The 18,658-nt window shown below is 37.0% G+C and overlaps 2 protein-coding genes across 3 annotated transcripts; one reads left to right on the plus strand and one right to left on the minus strand.

The window, feature by feature from the left end:
• Positions 1–8,686: 8,686 nt before the first annotated feature.
• On the minus strand, positions 8,687–14,701 carry mtfr2 (mitochondrial fission regulator 2). 2 transcript variants are annotated; one of them, XM_039652752.2, is made up of 8 exons: positions 14,625–14,701; positions 14,162–14,318; positions 13,919–14,023; positions 13,117–13,241; positions 12,731–12,948; positions 11,409–11,706; positions 11,147–11,330; positions 8,687–9,274 (listed from the first exon to the last, which is right to left on the minus strand). In XM_039652752.2, exons 2-8 carry the CDS (start codon positions 14,231–14,233, stop codon positions 9,230–9,232), a joined length of 1,047 nt encoding a protein of 348 aa, XP_039508686.2. In that variant the 5' UTR covers positions 14,234–14,318; positions 14,625–14,701; the 3' UTR covers positions 8,687–9,229. The 2 variants fall into 2 exon arrangements, with proteins under 2 accessions (XP_039508686.2, XP_088980211.1); XM_089124085.1 differs by lacking the exon at positions 14,625–14,701 and having other exon boundaries at positions 14,162–14,546.
• On the plus strand, positions 14,678–18,642 carry armc1l (armadillo repeat containing 1, like). Its single transcript, XM_039652753.2, has 7 exons — positions 14,678–14,835; positions 15,489–15,653; positions 16,108–16,199; positions 16,379–16,568; positions 16,688–16,804; positions 16,887–16,961; positions 17,949–18,642. Exons 2-7 carry the CDS (start codon positions 15,501–15,503, stop codon positions 18,138–18,140), a joined length of 819 nt encoding a protein of 272 aa, XP_039508687.2. The 5' UTR covers positions 14,678–14,835; positions 15,489–15,500; the 3' UTR covers positions 18,141–18,642.
• Positions 18,643–18,658: the final 16 nt, after the last annotated feature.

Genomic DNA, 18,658 nt, shown 5'->3' on the forward strand with positions numbered 1-18,658 from the left:
AAAAATCTAAAAGGACATTGAAGGAATTCAAAAGTGACCCCTGCCCTGGAAAGACTTGTAGTGCAGGAACCTATGAAGAATCCAAGGATCACCAGCAAAGCCATCCTGAGTAAAGCTGGTACCAATATTTCAAGGCAGACACACCAGTGGACACTCCACAAGGCTGGTCTCCATTAACACACCGACCAAGCAGGACTCCTTCAATACAGGTACAGAAAAGCTCACTTAGACGAAGAAGCATTTTTTGGTCATCGATTCTGATGGGTCTGACCAGACAAATTTCAAGATGTTAGGACATAGGGATGTGGCTTTTATTTGGAGTAAAAAAAGGAGAAGCATTCAACTATGAGAACAGCATCCCCACGGTCAAGCATGGTGAAGGGAAAATAATGCTGTGGAGAGAACTGAAGAGCAGAGGCCTGGTCCAAAATCCCAGTGGAAATGTGCAAAAAACGTGTCAGCAATTATAAAATGACAGCTGTGATTAAAAAAAAAAAAGCTTTGTCATTGATTATTGAGAAAGGGTAAGACTTTGGGCTTACCTATTTATTTCATTTATAACACACAAACACACACACACACACACACACACACAACTCCATTACATCATTTGCACTGTTCCATGGGAATGAGTGGGTGTTAAAGAGTACTTGGTGTGCTTTGCTTGTTTCGAAACTTTTGATTAACGGATTGGTGGATTTCTTTGCAAAATCTTGGGTAATATAGTTATTTTCTCACCTGGATTTCCACTGTTAAATGCAATTATTTTAAAAACAAGTTAAAGTAATGCAGGTTGATGGCTTCAACAAAAGCATGTACCATTAATTAACCTCGAGGCTGCCTCGCAATTAGGCCTGTCTTCTTTCAAGGTTTATAACTTATTAAAAATCAATTCCCCAATGGATCAAATTAATGGGATTTTTACATCCGGAAATGGATTGTTGCACTCATATAAGCATGTTGCAGGTAGGAATTCTCAATCAAACGTCTTACTTACATTTGTAATAGTTTAACTAGTACTTTCTCATCGAAAAAATACACCTCACCTTTAAGCTGTTATCTGAACATTATAGTTCAATATAATGCCCACAAACCCATGAGAAACAAATGTACTGAAACAAGAAATGTTTTCATAATCATATTCATAACATTTTACTCATCACTGTGAGTCAGTGTATACTCACAGAAGGAGCTTGTGACCTTAATATGTGACTTTAATAAAACCCAAAATAATACATCAATTAAAGCAGACAGCTGAAAAGCAGACAAACTAGCTTAACTCAACCTACAGGTTCATCTTATTGAAACACCTTTTTCTATTTATCATCTCTTGTGTGGAAATCACACACACATAACAGCTGACCCATGACACTTAGCGGCCTGCTAAGAAAAAGCCCTTTCTCTTTCTTACACACACCTATTATGTTTATGATTGCTATAAGAGCAGGTGATAGAGACAGCAGGTGTGCTTTCATCTGTTTATACGGGCTAATAAAAAATACATGAGACTGTGAAAAGCACAAAGTAGTATTTAAGCATACACAGACAACTACTATCCACAAATAAAACTTGCGTATGTGTGTATAGTTAGTATAAAAGTCTAAAAGTACAGAGTGGCGGAACGAAACAGAAAGAAAAGAAGAGCAGGAAGAGACAGGGTGACAGGAAGAAAGAAAGAGAGAGGGAAGAGAAAAGGAGAGAAAAAAGAAATGGGGGAGTGAAAAATTAACCCTTTCTTTCCCAGAATCATTGGTCATTACTCATTTAAAAACTCAAATGACTCTCACTGGGAAAGTACCAGAGAGGAGGTTACACACACACAATGCTTATAGTTCACGTTGTGAACGTTAAAATGAATTTAATTCTAGAGAAATCACTTCTGTCAAACGTAGTCCTGACAAAGGTGCAAGTGCAAATGTGGTCATACCAGTCACAATGGGCCTCATGGGGCTTTGTGTTGGGTGTAAATAGTGCTTGTGTAACATGCACACATAAAAACAGATTATGTCCAATGACTTTAAACATGTCATTTGCACCTCCTGTTAAAACTTACATGAAGTCTGAGCTCTTTAACAATGCAAGTCAAAAGTTACACACTAAAAATGGCAGGGTTATTTTTTAACCCAGTCTGCTGGGTTACTGGGTTCTGCATGTTGGGTTAGTTTTGTGTGTAACCCAGTGCTGGGTTACATTATATTTCACCGACAGAAATAATGCACTTCCTCACAACCTACACAGTATGCTGGGTCATAGTAACTCACTGCTGGTTTGAAATGTAAAACTGGATTGGTTTGTCAACGGTCATTTTGTCTCCTGTCCTGAGAGAAAAAGTCCTGAGATGAACTTTGGGAATGGTTTGAATTGACTTGTATTTATAAAATTACTGTACAGGCAGAAAATAATGTGCATTTTTAGTAAGTTTACAGTTTCTTAGGTTCGGATGAACTGCAGATGAGAGGCGGCCACATTGAACTATCATCTCCTGAGAGTAGCGAAAACAGCAGCAACGACTCATTTCAATTACAGAAAAGGTTTAAAACTGGCAACCACAGCCGTACTTACAGTGTACATCTCCGTTGATCATGCATGCGTTTTGTCAAATATTTATCCAGAGCTGGGTTGCCAATTGAGTTGTTTTTAGCCCAGCCATTTTAGTGTGTAACTTTGTAACCTCAAAATTACAAATATGAATAATTTTTATTGGATTTTGTCAAGGTCTGAGGTTCAAGTGCCTTGCAGTGTTGTAAATACCTTAATATGACCCATGACCTTTGGTTGTTTAGCTTCTTCTCAGTAACATGGCCTCCAAAAGCTTTTCAAACAGAAACACCTCTGGAGACACAAACACAACAATCTGCAAACTGATGTGTAGAAGCCCTCCACAAGGAATTATTCTCCCAGGTACATAGGTAAATGTTCAAAATAATGAACAAAGAGTGTGTCAGGTGACCAATCAAGCAGCCAATCACATTGCAGTGTTCCTTTAAAACTTTGCATTGCAAATGAGTTCATACAAGTATGCAAATTAAAAATGACAGACTCATGAACTTTCGTAGCCTCGCACTCTCGCCCTATTTTTTCCCCAGTCTTATCACATCTCTGCATTGTAGGTTTTTTTTCTCTCGTTCTCTGTAAACTAGCCCTATTCATCAGTTAGTTAGAGATCCGTTTCAGTAGGGTTATATCTTATTACACGATGACAGCAATCCCTAAGCGCCCTCATGTGGTTCTTTAAATCATTTTTGTTCATGAAGTTTGTCCTCGACGACAGAACCTCCATGAAACAATCTGTATTTACTCTATTCGTTTTATTATTATACATGCAGTTAATTGCTCATATTAAAGTGGAATTTACAGTGAGTGTGTACATTTATTTAATTACGATCCATGATCCAAAAACAAAAATGCTACATGCTATTGCTAATACAAAACTGCAGATGAGTACATGGAAGAGAAAGACTACAAATTTTGTAAGTGTAAAAATCTATTTTTTTATTAATTTTGTCAAGTTTTAGTAGTACACAAACTAATTTATGACCTCAAAATCATGATTAAAAGGTAACAATGTAACTCAATCTTGTACCATTCTGACAAAACTCAGTCACACTTTAGATTAGGGTCCAAATCTCACTATTGACATGACTTTTGCCTTATACTCTTAATTAGTGCTTATTAATAGTTATACAATAGTAAGTTAGGTAGGATTGGGAATGTAGAAAAAGGTCATGCAGACTAAAATGCATAAAAATGTGCTTTATAAGGACTAATAAACAACCGAAATCCTAGTAATAAGCATGATAATAACCAACTAATAGTTAGCATTGGACCACAAATCTAAAGTGTAGCCCAAAACTCAAATTTTTAAAAAAATAATAAAAAATGTCCCCAAATGCTTCAGCCATCTTACATTGCTCAAATCCTTAGGGAAAGCAAGCAAAGAGCCACCAACAAGATGCAGCTAACGGATCCAACAGGCCGTAGTTATCATTTAAAAATCACAGGGCCTAGGAAAAACATATTTCCTTTCCAGTCGCATTGACACTTTTTATTTGTAGTATTAACAACCATTTGTTGATGCTGATTCATTATCTTTATCATCATCCTCCTGCTAAATTCTGTCAAACTTAACAACAGACAAACATGTGTTACGGAAATGTGTGGGCATTACATTTAGTCCACAAGTTTCTCATTAGACCAGGTGCATTTCTGAAGATAAACAAAAATAGAAAGCATATGCCAGATATAGCAGTGGTGGTGAGACTTTACACTACAATATTCCACTCTGAACACCCTCCTGTCAGGCTAACATCAAAACACGTCTGACGGAAGCAAAGGATCAATCAGATTTTCAGCGTGTAACCATTTCCTGTCTCGGTAGACCATCATATCCTCTCCCATGATAACCTTTAGTGATTGGAAGGATGTGGTTTACAGACACAACACGATTTGATGTTTTATTCCATCAAACAAGCATCCACCCACACACACAGGGCCTGAAAACAATAGTGTAAACACATACTGCTTTGAGGAAGCTGTTAGGTCAGGGTCAAAGGTACACACTGTGCACATTCAGTGGTTTTATACCAAAAGAAAAATAATTTGCATGTGACTATCAGAGGGTTTAATGCATTTTTTCACTTAATGCCCTTTTTAAGTGTGTTATGCCTTTGTCTTGAATATGACTTTCATAACAGATTTATATTACATATAGAGAAAATAATTATTTGATCCTCAAATGATTTTGTAAGTATGCCCACTTAAAAAGAAACAAAGAAAAATATCATTTTTATGGTAGGTTTATTTTAATGAATGAAGACAGATTCCATCAAAAAATCCAGAAAAAGCAGGTTATAAATTGATTAGCATTTGAGAGAGTGAATTAAGTATTTGATCCCCAACCAACCAGCAAGAATTGCCACCCACAGGTTATGTGCCCATGTGAAACATAGATTAGTCCTGTTTTGGGCAAGACCAAAGAGCTGTCAAAGGATATCAGGGAGTCAAGATTGTAGACCTGCACAAGGCTGGAATGGGCTACAAGACCATCAGCAAAACGCTTGGTGAGAAGGAGACAACTGTTGGTGCTATTTTTCGGAAATGAAAAATATACAAAATAACCATAAATCGCCCTTGCCCTGGATCTCCAAGCAAGATCAGTCCAGAACTACACAGGAGGAAACTTGTTAATGATCTCAACACAGTTGGGACAACAGACACCAAACAAACTATTGGTAACACACAACACCGCACTGGATTGAAATCATGCAGCGCCCGCAAGGTTCCCCTGCTCAAGAAGGCAGTTGTATAGGCCCGTCTGAAGTTTGCCAATGAACATCAATATCTAAATGATTCAGAGAATGATTGGGAGAAATTGCTGTGGTCAGAGGAGACCAAAATTGAGTTGAGTTGAAGCGCTTTGGCAGGAAGAGGAAAGCTGCAGGCCATTTCACACCTACCCTGTTTGGGACTTTCAGACTTTTCAGTTTGAAAAAAAGTAAAAACAAGAGGCAATGCATAGATCAAACCATATTCACATACCACATTTGTGGCTGAAAGAAACTGAGTGTTCAGCATAATAACCTGCATCTTGTATCAATACCTGATTTAGTCATTCAGAAGTCCTTTATATATAATATTTACAACAACAACAACAAAAAAAATTAACCAAGTGCAAAAGTTACAATGCCTGCGCAAAAATCTCAAAAACATGCACAGTGTTTTCAGATGAAAGAGAGAGAAATGGGAAAAGGAAAAAAAGAGACCAGCATTGAAAAGAAATCGGTCCGTCACATCAGTCCATGACAACTTTGATTCTGGAAGACTTTAAGGTCAAGGGTCAAAGGTGAATGCGTCCCTGGCTGCGTCTGGTGTGATGGAGAATCTGTAAACCAATACGACACTCAGTCACAACAGCACACAATGCATTATCATTAAAACTTCATTCTCAACTTGATTCTAAACGTCAAGGTGTCAGTCCAAGTATTGTGTAATAGTGCTACACCAACATAAGTGTAGGAGAGATTTAGAAAATGGTCAAGAAAATCTCATTTACAGAAGATCACCAGTGTTTCAGAAAGACGTACTAAGATCTGAGCATTAAAGGGCTTAAAGGGTTAGTTCACCCAAAAATGAAAATTAAGTCATTAATTACTCACCCCCATGCTGTACCAACCCCGTAAGACCTTCGTTCATCTTCGGAACACAAATAAAGATATTTTTGATTGAATCTGAGAGCTAGATCAGTCCTAGATAGAATGCCTAAGGGACTGGCTCTTGACGGCCCACAAAGTCATTAAAGAAAAGGTTTAAATATTCCATGTGCCTACAGCGGCTCAATTATAAGTTTATCAAGCGACCAGACTACTTTTTGTGCGAAAAAAACATAAATAACGACTTTATTCGACTATTCTATAAAGGCAGTTGTATAGGCCCGTCTGAAGTTTGCCAATGAACATCAATATCTAAATGATTCAGAGAATGATTGGGAGAAATTGCTGTGGTCAGAGGAGACCAAAATTGAGTTGAGTTGAAGCGCTTTGGCAGGAAGAGGAAAGCTGCAGGCCATTTCACACCTACCCTGTTTGGGACTTTCAGACTTTTCAGTTTGGTTCGAATTTACAGGTGTGAAACCTCCCCCGGTTGGTTCTGACTTTCAGACCTTTCACAGGAAGTTCTGGTGAGGAGACGAGGTTTTTATTTAAAGTATGGTCTGATGATATAAGAAGTCAACTGAACTTGCAGTCTTCTCCTCCTTTCCTGCCGGCGACAATAAAATGTTTGCACGATGAGGACGTTCATTTGGCGAATTTGAACTAGCCTTGTGTATAGTTGTGTAAAATTACCATTTTTATCATTTGTTTTCTTGCAGAAACATAGGTTTAATTCAAACCCAATTCCATAAAAGTTGGGACACTGTACAAATTGTGAATAAAAACAGAATGCAATGATGTGGAAGTTTCAAATTTCAATATTATATTTAGAATACAACATAGACGACATATCAAATGTTGAAAGTGAGACATTTTGAATTGCCATGCCAAATATTGGCTCCTTTTGGATTTCATGAGAGCTACAAATTCCAAAAAAGTTGGGACAGGTAGCAATAAGAGGCCAGAAAAGTTAAATGTACATATAAGGAACTGCTGGAGGACCAATTTGCAACTTATTAGGTCAATTGGCAACATGATTGGGTATAAAAAGAGCCTCTCAGAGTGGCAGTGTCTCTCAGAAGTCAAGATGGGCAGAGGATCACCAATTTTCCCCCAATGCTGAGGCAAAAAATAGTGGAGCAATATCAGAAAGGAGTTTCTCAGAGAAAAACTGCAAAGAGTTTGAAGTTATCATCATCAACAGTGCATAATATCATCCAAAGATTCAGAGAATCTGGACAATCTCTGTGCGTAAGGGTCAAGGCCGGAAAACCATACTGAATGCCCGTGATCTTCGGGCCCTTAGACGGCACTGCATCACACACAGGAATGCTACTGTAATGGAAATCGCAACATGGGCTCAAGAATACTTCCAGAAAACATTGTCAGTGAACACAATCCACCGTGCCATTCACCGTTGCCGGCTAAAGCTCTATAGGTCAAAAAAGAAGCCATATCTAAACGGGAACCAGAAGCACAGGCGTTTTCTCTGGGCCAAGGCTCATTTAAGGTGGACTCTAGCAAAGTGGAAAACTGTTCTGTGGTCAGACGAATCAAAATTTGGAAGTTCTTTTTGGAAAACTGGGATGCCATGTCATCCGGACTAAAGAGGACAAGGACAACCCAAGTTGTTATCAGCGCTCAGTTCAGAAGCCTGCATCTCTGATGGTATGGGGTTGCATGAGTGCGTGTGGCATGGGCAGCTTACACATCTGGAAAGGCACCATCAATGCTGAAAGGTATATCCAAGTTCTAGAACAACATATGCTCCCATCCAGACATCGTCTCTTTCAGGGAAGACCTTGTATTTTCCAACAAGACAATGCCAAACCACATACTGCATCAATTACAACATCATGGCTGCGTAGAAGAAGGATCCGGGTACTGAAATGGCCAGCCTGCAGTCCAGATCTTTCACCCATAGAAAACATTTGGCGCATCATAAAGAGGAAGATGCAACAAAGAAGACCTAAGACAGTTGAGCAGCTAGAAGCCTTTATTAGACAAGAATGGGACAACATTCCTATTCCTAAACTTGAGCAACTTGTCTCCTCAGTCCCCAGACGTTTGCAGACTGTTATTAAAAGAAGAGGGGATGCCACACAGTGGTAAAAATGGCCTTGTCCCAACTTTTTTGAGATGTGTTGATGCCATGAAATTTAAAATCAACTTATTTTTCCCTTAAAATTATGCATTTTCTCAGTTTAAACATTTGATATGTCATCTATGTTGTATTCTAAATATAATATTGAAATTTGAAACTTCCACATCATTGCATTCTGTTTTTATTCACAATTTGTACAGTGTCCCAACTTTTATGGAATTGGGTTTGTACAAGCGATGTGAAAACAGTACCGATTTGAGTTACCTTGATGAGAAATGTACTTATTATTTAAGTATCCATGGATTACAGTGAATATTAGGAAATGTCAGACAGCAGAATGGTGTGATTGACCAGTCAGAATCAAATATTCCAGAGACCTGTGTAATAAACTAGTTTGTGTATTAGTACACACTTGACGGGTGGAAGACAAGACTTTGAAAGGCATCTAACTTGTTTATTGCTTCTGATAGTGATACTGCATAAACAATGTGTAAGAGAGGATGGAAATACAGCAGACACATGGATGAACGAATTAATAGCAAAATAGGTACTATTTTTTAAAACTTAAAATATCTCTGGTAAGTTGTTGTGAGAACTTGATTTGACCAAGTTAGCTTTAAATAAAATAAAAAAAAGTAAAAACAAGAGGCAATGCATAGATCAAACCATATTTACATACCACATTTGTGGCTGAAAGAAACTGAGTGTTCAGCATAATAACCTGCATCTTGTATCAATACCTGATTTAGTCATTCAGAAGTCCTATATATAATATTTACAACAACAAAAAAAATAAAAAATAACCAAGTGCAAAAGTTACAATGCCTGCGCAAAAATCTCAAAAACATGCACAGTGTTTTCAGATGAAAGAGAGAGAAATGGGAAAAGGAAAAAAAAGAGACCAGCATTGAAAAGAAATCGGTCCGTCACATCAGTCCATGACAACTTTGATTCTGGAAGACTTTAAGGTCAAGGGTCAAAGGTGAATGCGTCCCTGGCTGCGTCTGGTGTGATGGAGAATCTGTAAACCAATACGACACTCAGTCACAACAGCACACAATGCATTATCTTTAAAACTTCATTCTCAACTTGATTCTAAACGTCAAGGTGTCAGTCCAAGTATTGTGTAATAGTGCTACACCAACATAAGTGTAGGAAAGATTTAGAAAATGGTCAAGAAAATCTCATTTACAGAAGATCACCAGTGTTTCAGAAAGACGTACTAAGATCTGAGCATTAAAGGGCTTAATTTGATCATTGGTGCTCATAAACACCTATTAAAGTGATAATTCACCCTAAAATGAAATTTACTTCATCATTTACCCAGTAATACCCACCCTCAAGTTGTTTTAAACCTGTATGGATTGCTGCTGAACACAGAATACATTGACTTCCACAGTATGGAAAAAATACTGTGGAAGTCAATGGGGTCCATCAACTGTTTGGTTACCGACATTCTTCAAAATATTTGTTTGAAACAACTTGAGGGTGAGTAAATGATGACAGAATTTAAATTTTTGGGTGAACTATCACTTTAATGGGAAATATTTTTTTTTCATAATTAAACTTTTTAGATTCTGCCAATTCCAGCTGCACTGTGATGAAATGTTGCCCTCTGCTGGGCTAAATGTAACAATATTAAGTTTCCGGACAGACACACTTCCCCTAATGGGTCAAATAAGACATGTACTGCTATTATTGCACTCAAAAATACGGCATCAGTCCTCCTCCCTGCTAGTTTAGCATCAATTTCTCAGGTTGGGAAACTATGTTTGGTTTTTTGGCACTCAGAAACTCCAATCCCACCTCCACAAACCTGCAATAAATGTTCTTCTCTATAATCTAAGGAGTTTACTATTCGGAACTAACAGCAATGAGAGTGTGTACATTCACAACAACACACAGATGGAAGACAACGCAAGAAAACTGCAGGTTTCCAAGTTTAAACCTTTGTTGACAACAGCCGGTTTACAAGTGCTTCTCAATTCAGTTTTGGGAAGATGGTCGGGGCATACTGCTTTCCCAAATGCACACAATAAGTGACCCAAACTCTGAGCAGATGCAGATATGAATTAGCGTCTAGCGGCATTTACTGTGAACAGACTTTTTGAGCCAGTTTGAGCCATTGAAAACATCCTTGCGTGTATAAGAATGCAGTGCTGCGCTTCACTCTGAAACACACACCAAATTTAATTAATTAAATCGCAGCTTTTGCATTTCTTTTTTTAACCCTAATTCAAGTGATTTCCATCTTGTCAAGTTATTACGTAAAATCGGTGTAAGATTGTGCATGTAAATGTATTCAATACGTACAATGGCACTTTGAATGATACCTTACGGTTTCGGTTTGATTGGTTGGCTAACACATGATTATATTAAATCCATATTGTTAAACTCGGCATGAAGCGGAAGTTAAGATTGTCATTTTTTCCTTGTTGTGACGTATATACGAGTTCTGAAATTAGAAAAAATGTAGAGCAGGGCTTGATTTCGTCCTTCGGGAATTGATTGGATCGTTGGAGGTTGGGCGTTGCAAACAAAATGGAGGCCAATTTTGATGGGGGAGGGAAGGGTAAGGTATTTGATTAAAGATTATAATGGTACATGAATTAAAAAAAATAATGAAGTGCACAGATAAATCATTTATAATGAACACTACAAAATTACATATAAAAAGAAGATTTGTCAAATTTAATTTTAACTTGACAGTCATGCGCATTATGTTGACAAACTGTACAACATGATAATGACGCCATCTGACAAATATCTCATTTCATCCACCCCATGTACCACCAAATACGCTGTTTTATTTATCGAGTACTTAAACAGTCAAAACAACACACCTCCACCTCATCTGAAATAAATGTTAGAGGAAAAGAGGAAGACCACCTACCCGGGGAGTGTCTGGACTGCTAAAAGGAGAGGGCTCAGCTGAGTGGTTCTCTTTCCCAAACGAATCGTCTCTCTTTCTGTGTGCAAACTTCTTTTTCAGTGCTTCGGCGATGAGAGCTGCAGGGTCAGATGAACATGCTACGCCTTTACTCCTCCGACGCCTTACTGGAGTTCCACCTGGAGATCTACAAATACAAACCCACGTTCAGGTACTGATCTTTAAACTTAGACATGCTTCAAATTTAAAGCTGCTAGATTCATACCTCTCGACAGAACGCAGTTTGACCTGATTCAGGTCTCGCAGCACCTCTAACATGGAGGGCAGGGCGTCAGGCGCTGTACCTGGAGATGGATCACACTGTGCAAGCTTTTCCCTCTTTGCTGCCTGTCTTTGTCGAATCACCTCCGACACGGACCCCTGCGTGCAGATGGCCGGAGCCGGAGCAGGAAGTGGGGGTGGAGGTGGTGGTGGTGGAAGAGGACAGACAGGAGTGGAAGCGAGGATAGGAATAGGTAGAGCAGAGCATGGAGTGCCAGGATCAGCTGGAGGAACCGCACGACCTGGGAAACACATGAGCAATAAATATAAAAAGGTATCAGGATGATACATTAAAGTTAAAAAAATAATAATAATTTGATTTAGTCCCTGACATCCACTATTCATTCAGGCATGCAATTAGCTTAGGACTAAAAAAGAAGGAAAACATTTTCCCCATTTAATCTGACTATAAAATAACTATTACTAGAAGCATTTTTTTTAAATTACAAGGTATCAAAGTGAAGCATTGAAGGGGTTATATATACACATCATACATTTTTAGTATTTTATGCTATTTTTTCAAGCGATTATTTGCTCCATAAACAGTCAATTTAGACTCTCTATCCCTTAATTATTTTTTGCTGTCCTTTTAAGAAACGCCCCATTCATATGTGAAATGACCAATGGATCTATGCTACCATGGGATGCAAGATTTCTAAGGGGTTAAATGTAGTTTTAACTGCTCTATCCTTCAATATTTTTTTTTTGTAATGCCTGAATGACATTGTCCCAGTCACGGATTCACATAATCAAGATCAGCCTGAAATGATTTTGTTGTTACTTGTTTTTAAAATATTAATCATATTATTGATCGGTGTTGTGTAATTTTCATGATATCACTGTGAAGCTGCTTTGATACAATCTGTATTGTAAAAAGCGCTATATAAATAAAGGTGACTTGACTAGAATTGCAAGAGCGACACCAGTAGACTTACAGTCTTCAAGTATGTAAATTAATACATTTTTGTAATAATCAAATTAATACAAAAATATTTTTTTAAACAATTACTATATTTATAAAACAAGAATAAAATTTAAAAAAAAATTATTATGAATAGATTTCAGAGCAACCTTCATGCTAAATTAAAATGCTAAAAAGCACATAAACCAACAATGGAACACCTTAAGCACTATAAACAGAAATAAAAATTACAATCTTATCTCAGTCAATTTGGGTTTGTGGCCAAAACATTTCCTGGTATTTTATGAGGATTTTTGCATTTACAGAATCTTTCAGTCACAGCATTAGCATACAGCATACGGTACCTGCAGGAACTGTGACTATCATGGCGATCTGTGCTCGTAGTTTCTCCAATTCCTCTTCCAGAGCTGAGATCTTCTGCAGGGCTTCCGGCTGGGTGTCCTGCTCCAGCACTCTGCCTCTCCTCTGAGCCGGAACAGACACGGACAGCGAACGCTCACACCCCAATGACGGAATCTCAAAACCTTGTTGTACACAGTGTTTCCTCAGCGGGACGGCAGTTCTGTAAAAATGAAAAGGCATGATGACAAACAATACACACTCTTGTGAAGACCAGAATCCATCAAGAAATCTCATAACAGGCTAAACTTATGTTCAGGACTAAATTTAGCACTCATACATTCTATTAATAAACAACATTGCGTTTATACAGCTGCTGATGAGTGACTACCTGAATTTAGTGTGGCTGTCTCCTTCATCCTCCACCAGCCAAAGCACATCCGCTAACGTAGGAATGGCTGGTGTTTCCACTGACACATCAATATACCCTTGTCTATTGAATGTCTGCAGAGGAATCTAGAAACATACAATCAGAACATTAGTGAAGTTGCACTTAAGTCCTTCAAAGCCTTTAACATGCGAAGAGGCCATTAACAATTTATACCAGTGAACACATGCATCTAATATCCTGGCCTGTACCTATGCTTGTGTTACAAAATGACCCAGTTATAAGATATACTTTGTTATATATTATCTCTGATATGCAAAAACAGTTTATTTGATTTTATTAACAGATAAATACCCCCTTTGGGATTAAAAAAAAAAAACCTATAAAAATACAATTAAAGGTGTACTTGATGTATACACATTTTTATTGTTTTTGTGCTTTCAACAAATGTCAAAAAGCTGCTTTTTTCCTGTTAGATGAATTAGTTTTTATCTTGTGCGAGTTGATGTTGATTAAAAACTATTATGAATTATAATTAAAATATATATATAAATAAAAGATTTTCAAAAATTAAATAACAAAAGCACATAACACTCTAAAACAAGAATGAAGACTAAAACTATAAAAACTAACACAAAATATTAAAAAAAAAACAGTTTAAATAATACTAAAATAACACTGATGTGAGTGTAGATTGTTTAATTAACTTTTTCGAAACGTTCTCAAAATTAGAAGAAAAAAAAAAGATTTCTGATCGGATCTTTAATAACACATAACAGAACACACATTTTCTCAAAAACAGTACCTGGAACCGCAGTCGTGGTTGAGGACAGAGAGGAAGGTTTGTCCCAATCATGCGGACTATGCTGCGGTACTGTCCACAATGTGTACTGTCCCATACTGGAACCAACTACAACAACAGTGTCCAAGATGTAACGTTACTGTTAAAAAGCTGCATGTACAATTTACATCTACTGAGCATGTAACATCACGTTTATTGAGTTGTTTCTGCAAATAGTAGTCACACTAAATGAATGATCACATTTACCATTTCAGGGGGCACTCCAAAATATTCCAGGACACATCTCAGCAGATCAACGATGTCTTCCAGCAGAGACATTGACAGTATCCTGATGTTTTCCACGCCGGATTTCTGCTGACCAACGGAACCAACACACACCCTGCAGCAACCTTCTCCACGTGACCTGAGGGATCAAATCAGCTGCATTCCATTCAATTCCATCAAAACGCAGTTAAAACGTTCGACGTTAGAAGAAATAAGGTGGAAATACGGCATAAAATGCTAAAGAAGCGTAATTAACTGTTACACAGCACTAATTACTTATCAGCATCAGCCAATATCCTACCACTGAGTGCGTAAAAACATACGCGTATGTCAAACCTATAACGTTACGTTAATCTGCGCGTCGATCTAATTAATACACATTAGCATAGTATTATTTAGAAAATGACGTTTATATTTGCAAAGATACGCGTATTATTCACTTTACCTCTTCCTATCACGCTTTCCGTGGAGGTAAACTCAAATAAAGCTCTTTGCTTGAGAGCGTTTGTGATTGGTCGGGAGAGGCGGGTGTGAGCCTTTAGCCAATCAGCTTGAACGATTTAGAAACGTCGTCAGCTCTTTCGGCCAATCGTTTTGTTTGAACAGAAGCAGTGGGAAGTTTTGTTTTTTGAGGGCTGTTAAAATTAACGGCAGTGGTGAGTACACTTTAATTTTATAGTTTCATAATAAACATATCGCACAAAGTATGACATATAATAAGGTTAAAATGAATACAAATATATTTTCTTTCAATTACAGAGATGTAAAGTTTCGCAAAACCTGAATCTGAATTCCAGCTATATGTGACGTTAGCTACCATGCTAACTAACGTTAGCTAACGTTACTGATAAGGAACTGATTGTGTTCTTAGTGTCTTCAGCTTTTGTGTTGTAATTACATGTTTTCTGTTAACTATTTTAATTCCACTTGTGACCAAAATTACTTTTGAGAAGGACTCAAAATATTTGTTTTACACATGGTTAAAAATGCAGAAAATACAATTGTGTCAATGGTCACGTGACCTAAGCTGTTGCCCTTTCTGAAAGAGGTGTCAAAGCTCTATCTATAGAATAAAACACAAAAACATGGTTTAATGCTCCCAAAGCCACCATATAGTACATATACTATTTAAAGGGTCTATTATTAATGTTCTATTTAAATTAAAAGTTATGATCACAATGCATAAAAATCAATGAGAAAACAAAGAGATCTGTTGTGAATGAATGAAAGTATAAGATCAACTTTTAAAAGGCAATCTATGTTATCAGATGTTTTAAATGATTTGTCTTCATATCGCTTGTTATTTCAGGCATCCACAAAAATGATGGACGCATTATCAGTAGTCACACAGCTGCGGGACTTGGCATCAGAACCACAGAATCGGGAGGCGATTGTTCAAGACCAGGGTTGCCTTCCCGGACTAGTGCTGTTTCTAGACCATAAAGACTCCAAAGTGCTTTTTGCCACCCTTCAGGTACACTAATCTTTGTAGTTTCTGAACTCCCTGAAACCCCTTGATTGTAGTCTTGAGTTTTCTTCCAGGAAAGTACACGTCACAATATCCCCAATTTAAACAATTCACATTACACAGCAAAAGGTCTATGAGGCCTGGTTGATTGGCATTAGTAGTATGTTGAAACTTGCAGTTATGGTAAGGGGTGTGACAACCAATCATAACACACTGGTCCAGCAGACCAATCAGAGCAAATTGTTCTTTTTGAAAGGTGGTGCTTCATAGAGACCAGAACAAATAGACTGGGACAAGAGGAGCTGCAACAACATTATATATATATATATATATATATATACCTTTTAGCATAAAAACTCTATTCTAGTAAAAAAACTAGCAAAAGCCCAAAAACTAAAATCAAGTGGGTGTATTATGGCCGCCTCTCTTAAAGTACTAATCTCTTTCTATGTCTTCTCAGACTTTGCGGTACCTGGCTGAAGCGCCCCATAACATCAACACCATGAAAAATGAGCTTGGCATGATGGTGAGCCTGGAGACACTGATGGAGAGGTGATTTTGTTATTTTATTTTATTTACTGGTAGGTTAAGTGATCTAAGATCTATCTACCATAAAATCAAATTTGACTATTATAATTTCTCGTTGTATTACTGTGCACAATCCATTCATTCTCCTTATTCTTAAAATCTAGTTTTAATTATGTTTTATATCTTTTTCCCCCTGTTTGAAGGACTGACATGACGCTGGATATTACAGACCTTGCAAAAGAGGTGTATGGAGTGTTGAGTGCTCAAACACAGAGACGGGCTTGTCAGACTCCAGAGCAACAGAAGAGGAACAACAAACCACAGTTCTTCATCAACAGCTCAAACAAGAAAGCAAAATCAGTGACCCTGCACATACAAGGCTTGGATGGGGCAGTACGTACTATATCTAGCTGTCACACATGCTCTTTGTTAATTGTACCTGGATCGTAAACCATTTCTCTCTTATTTATGCACATTACTGGGTGAAATCACATGTGGTATTGTGTTGACAGGATCAGAGAGGTGTCTGTGAAGAAGCCCTTTTGAGGGTCAAAGGTGTAATCAGCTTCACATTCCAGATGGCACTAAAGAGATGTACTGTACGCATCCGTGCTGACCTGCCCACCGAGGTACATAGAGAGAGTCAACTAATAAAAGCAAATTTGTTCTCATTATGTGTGTGAAAAACTAATGAGCGAATGTTTTGTTCAGAGTTTGGCCACTGCTATTGCTGCCACAAAAGGGCTTTCAGTTAAACAGGTGGTGAAAAATGAAAATGGAGAAGAGGTGGGTGTTGCTGTTGCTTTTAAGTATGTACTTAAATATGATTTACATTGAGAATGATAACCCATGTGAATGATAACCCATGGCTCAACAATATCCTGATGCTAAACTGGTCGGGTCACAATTTTACGTGTACATTCTTAAAATGTAATCAAATAAAAGATAATTAAATATTATATAATTAATTATAAATCCTAATTATTACATTAAAATGTATAAAAATAAAAAAGAATAAATTATAAATGTTAAATAATAATTTGTGTATTATTAATGCAAATGTTACTTCATAATTTACATGTTTACATGCCTTGACATTGTCATCATTAAATTAGATGTACATAATTAATATAAATAATAGTGCTGTCAAACGATTAATCACATCTAAAATAAAAGTTTGTGTTTTCATAAAATATGTGGGCGCACTGTGTATAATTATTTTGTGTATATATAAAAACATATGCATGTATACTTAAGAAAAAATATCAATAATATAAATCTATATACATGAAAATATGTCTTAAATATATACACGCATGGGTTTATATATATATATATATATATATATATATAAAATAATTATACACAGTGCACCCACATATATTATGTAAACACAAACTTTTATTTTGGATGCGATTAATCGTTTGACAACCCTAATAAATAAAATTTTACTGTTTATTTACATTAAAATTTAATTTAAAAATATCAATTGTATTTACATTTTTTATTTTCAAAAGTTAAAATTTTGTTTGTTAGATTTATTGGGTCGACTTGCTCATTTACAATAATTGCTAATAAATAGATAAATAAATATTTTATACTGCTGTAATATAACTGCTATAAATTCATAAACACCCTTCCTGAAAACAGTGGAATACAGTGATTTAAACTAGTCACTATCTATATATATATATAGATATGATTATCTAAATATAAAATATTATAATTATTATTATGTTATTTATTATTTACATGGCTGTACTATGGTTACAGGTTCTCATTCCACTCAGCACCTCTGGCTCTAAGGTGGAAGAAAATTCCCACCTGCCAGATTACCTGCCCGAGGACGAGAGTCCAGAGAAAGAGCTCGACCGCGCAGTGTCTCGCACTGGTGCTAAACAAGACGCCGGTGGCAGCTGGCTAAACACAGCAGCCAGTTTCCTTACTAAAACCTTCTACTGGTAAAGCTCGAGTTTCAAAGGCTTTTCCTGTCTGAGTTTGACCTCAACATTTTTAAGATTGGCTCAGGAGAGCAACTCGCACCACTGTCTCTATGCAAAGGTTGAGGAACTGAAAATTTTCTTCTACAAGCAACAAAAGGTTTCGTTCAGTTTGAGCACAACCTTCCACACAAAGCATCAGCTTCTACCTGATGTATGAGATCTCAGCCACATCACAACTCAGTATGGATGGAAAACTGTAGATGTTGAGTTCATGTTGTACATTTTATATGTTAATGAAAACATATCTTTCCTCCCTCTTAGGGATCAGAAATTTTCAGTTTCAGCTGTCAAGTTTGTCTGTATTTTCTGTCCACCTGATTTCTTGTAAATATTTCCATTTTTGTGTGTTATGAGGGGGAAAGTATCTGTCCCAAGTCTCATCTAATATGGAAGGAATTGAAAAACACATTAAATACATGTTTGATGCTGTTTTGTGTAAAATAAAGGTTTGGAAGGAAAAGGTCTGTGCTGTTCTTTGTG

Source organism: Pimephales promelas, chromosome 20, assembly GCF_988280905.1.
Source record: "Pimephales promelas chromosome 20, fPimPro1.hap1.1, whole genome shotgun sequence".
Lineage (NCBI taxonomy): Eukaryota > Metazoa > Chordata > Actinopteri > Cypriniformes > Leuciscidae > Pimephales > Pimephales promelas.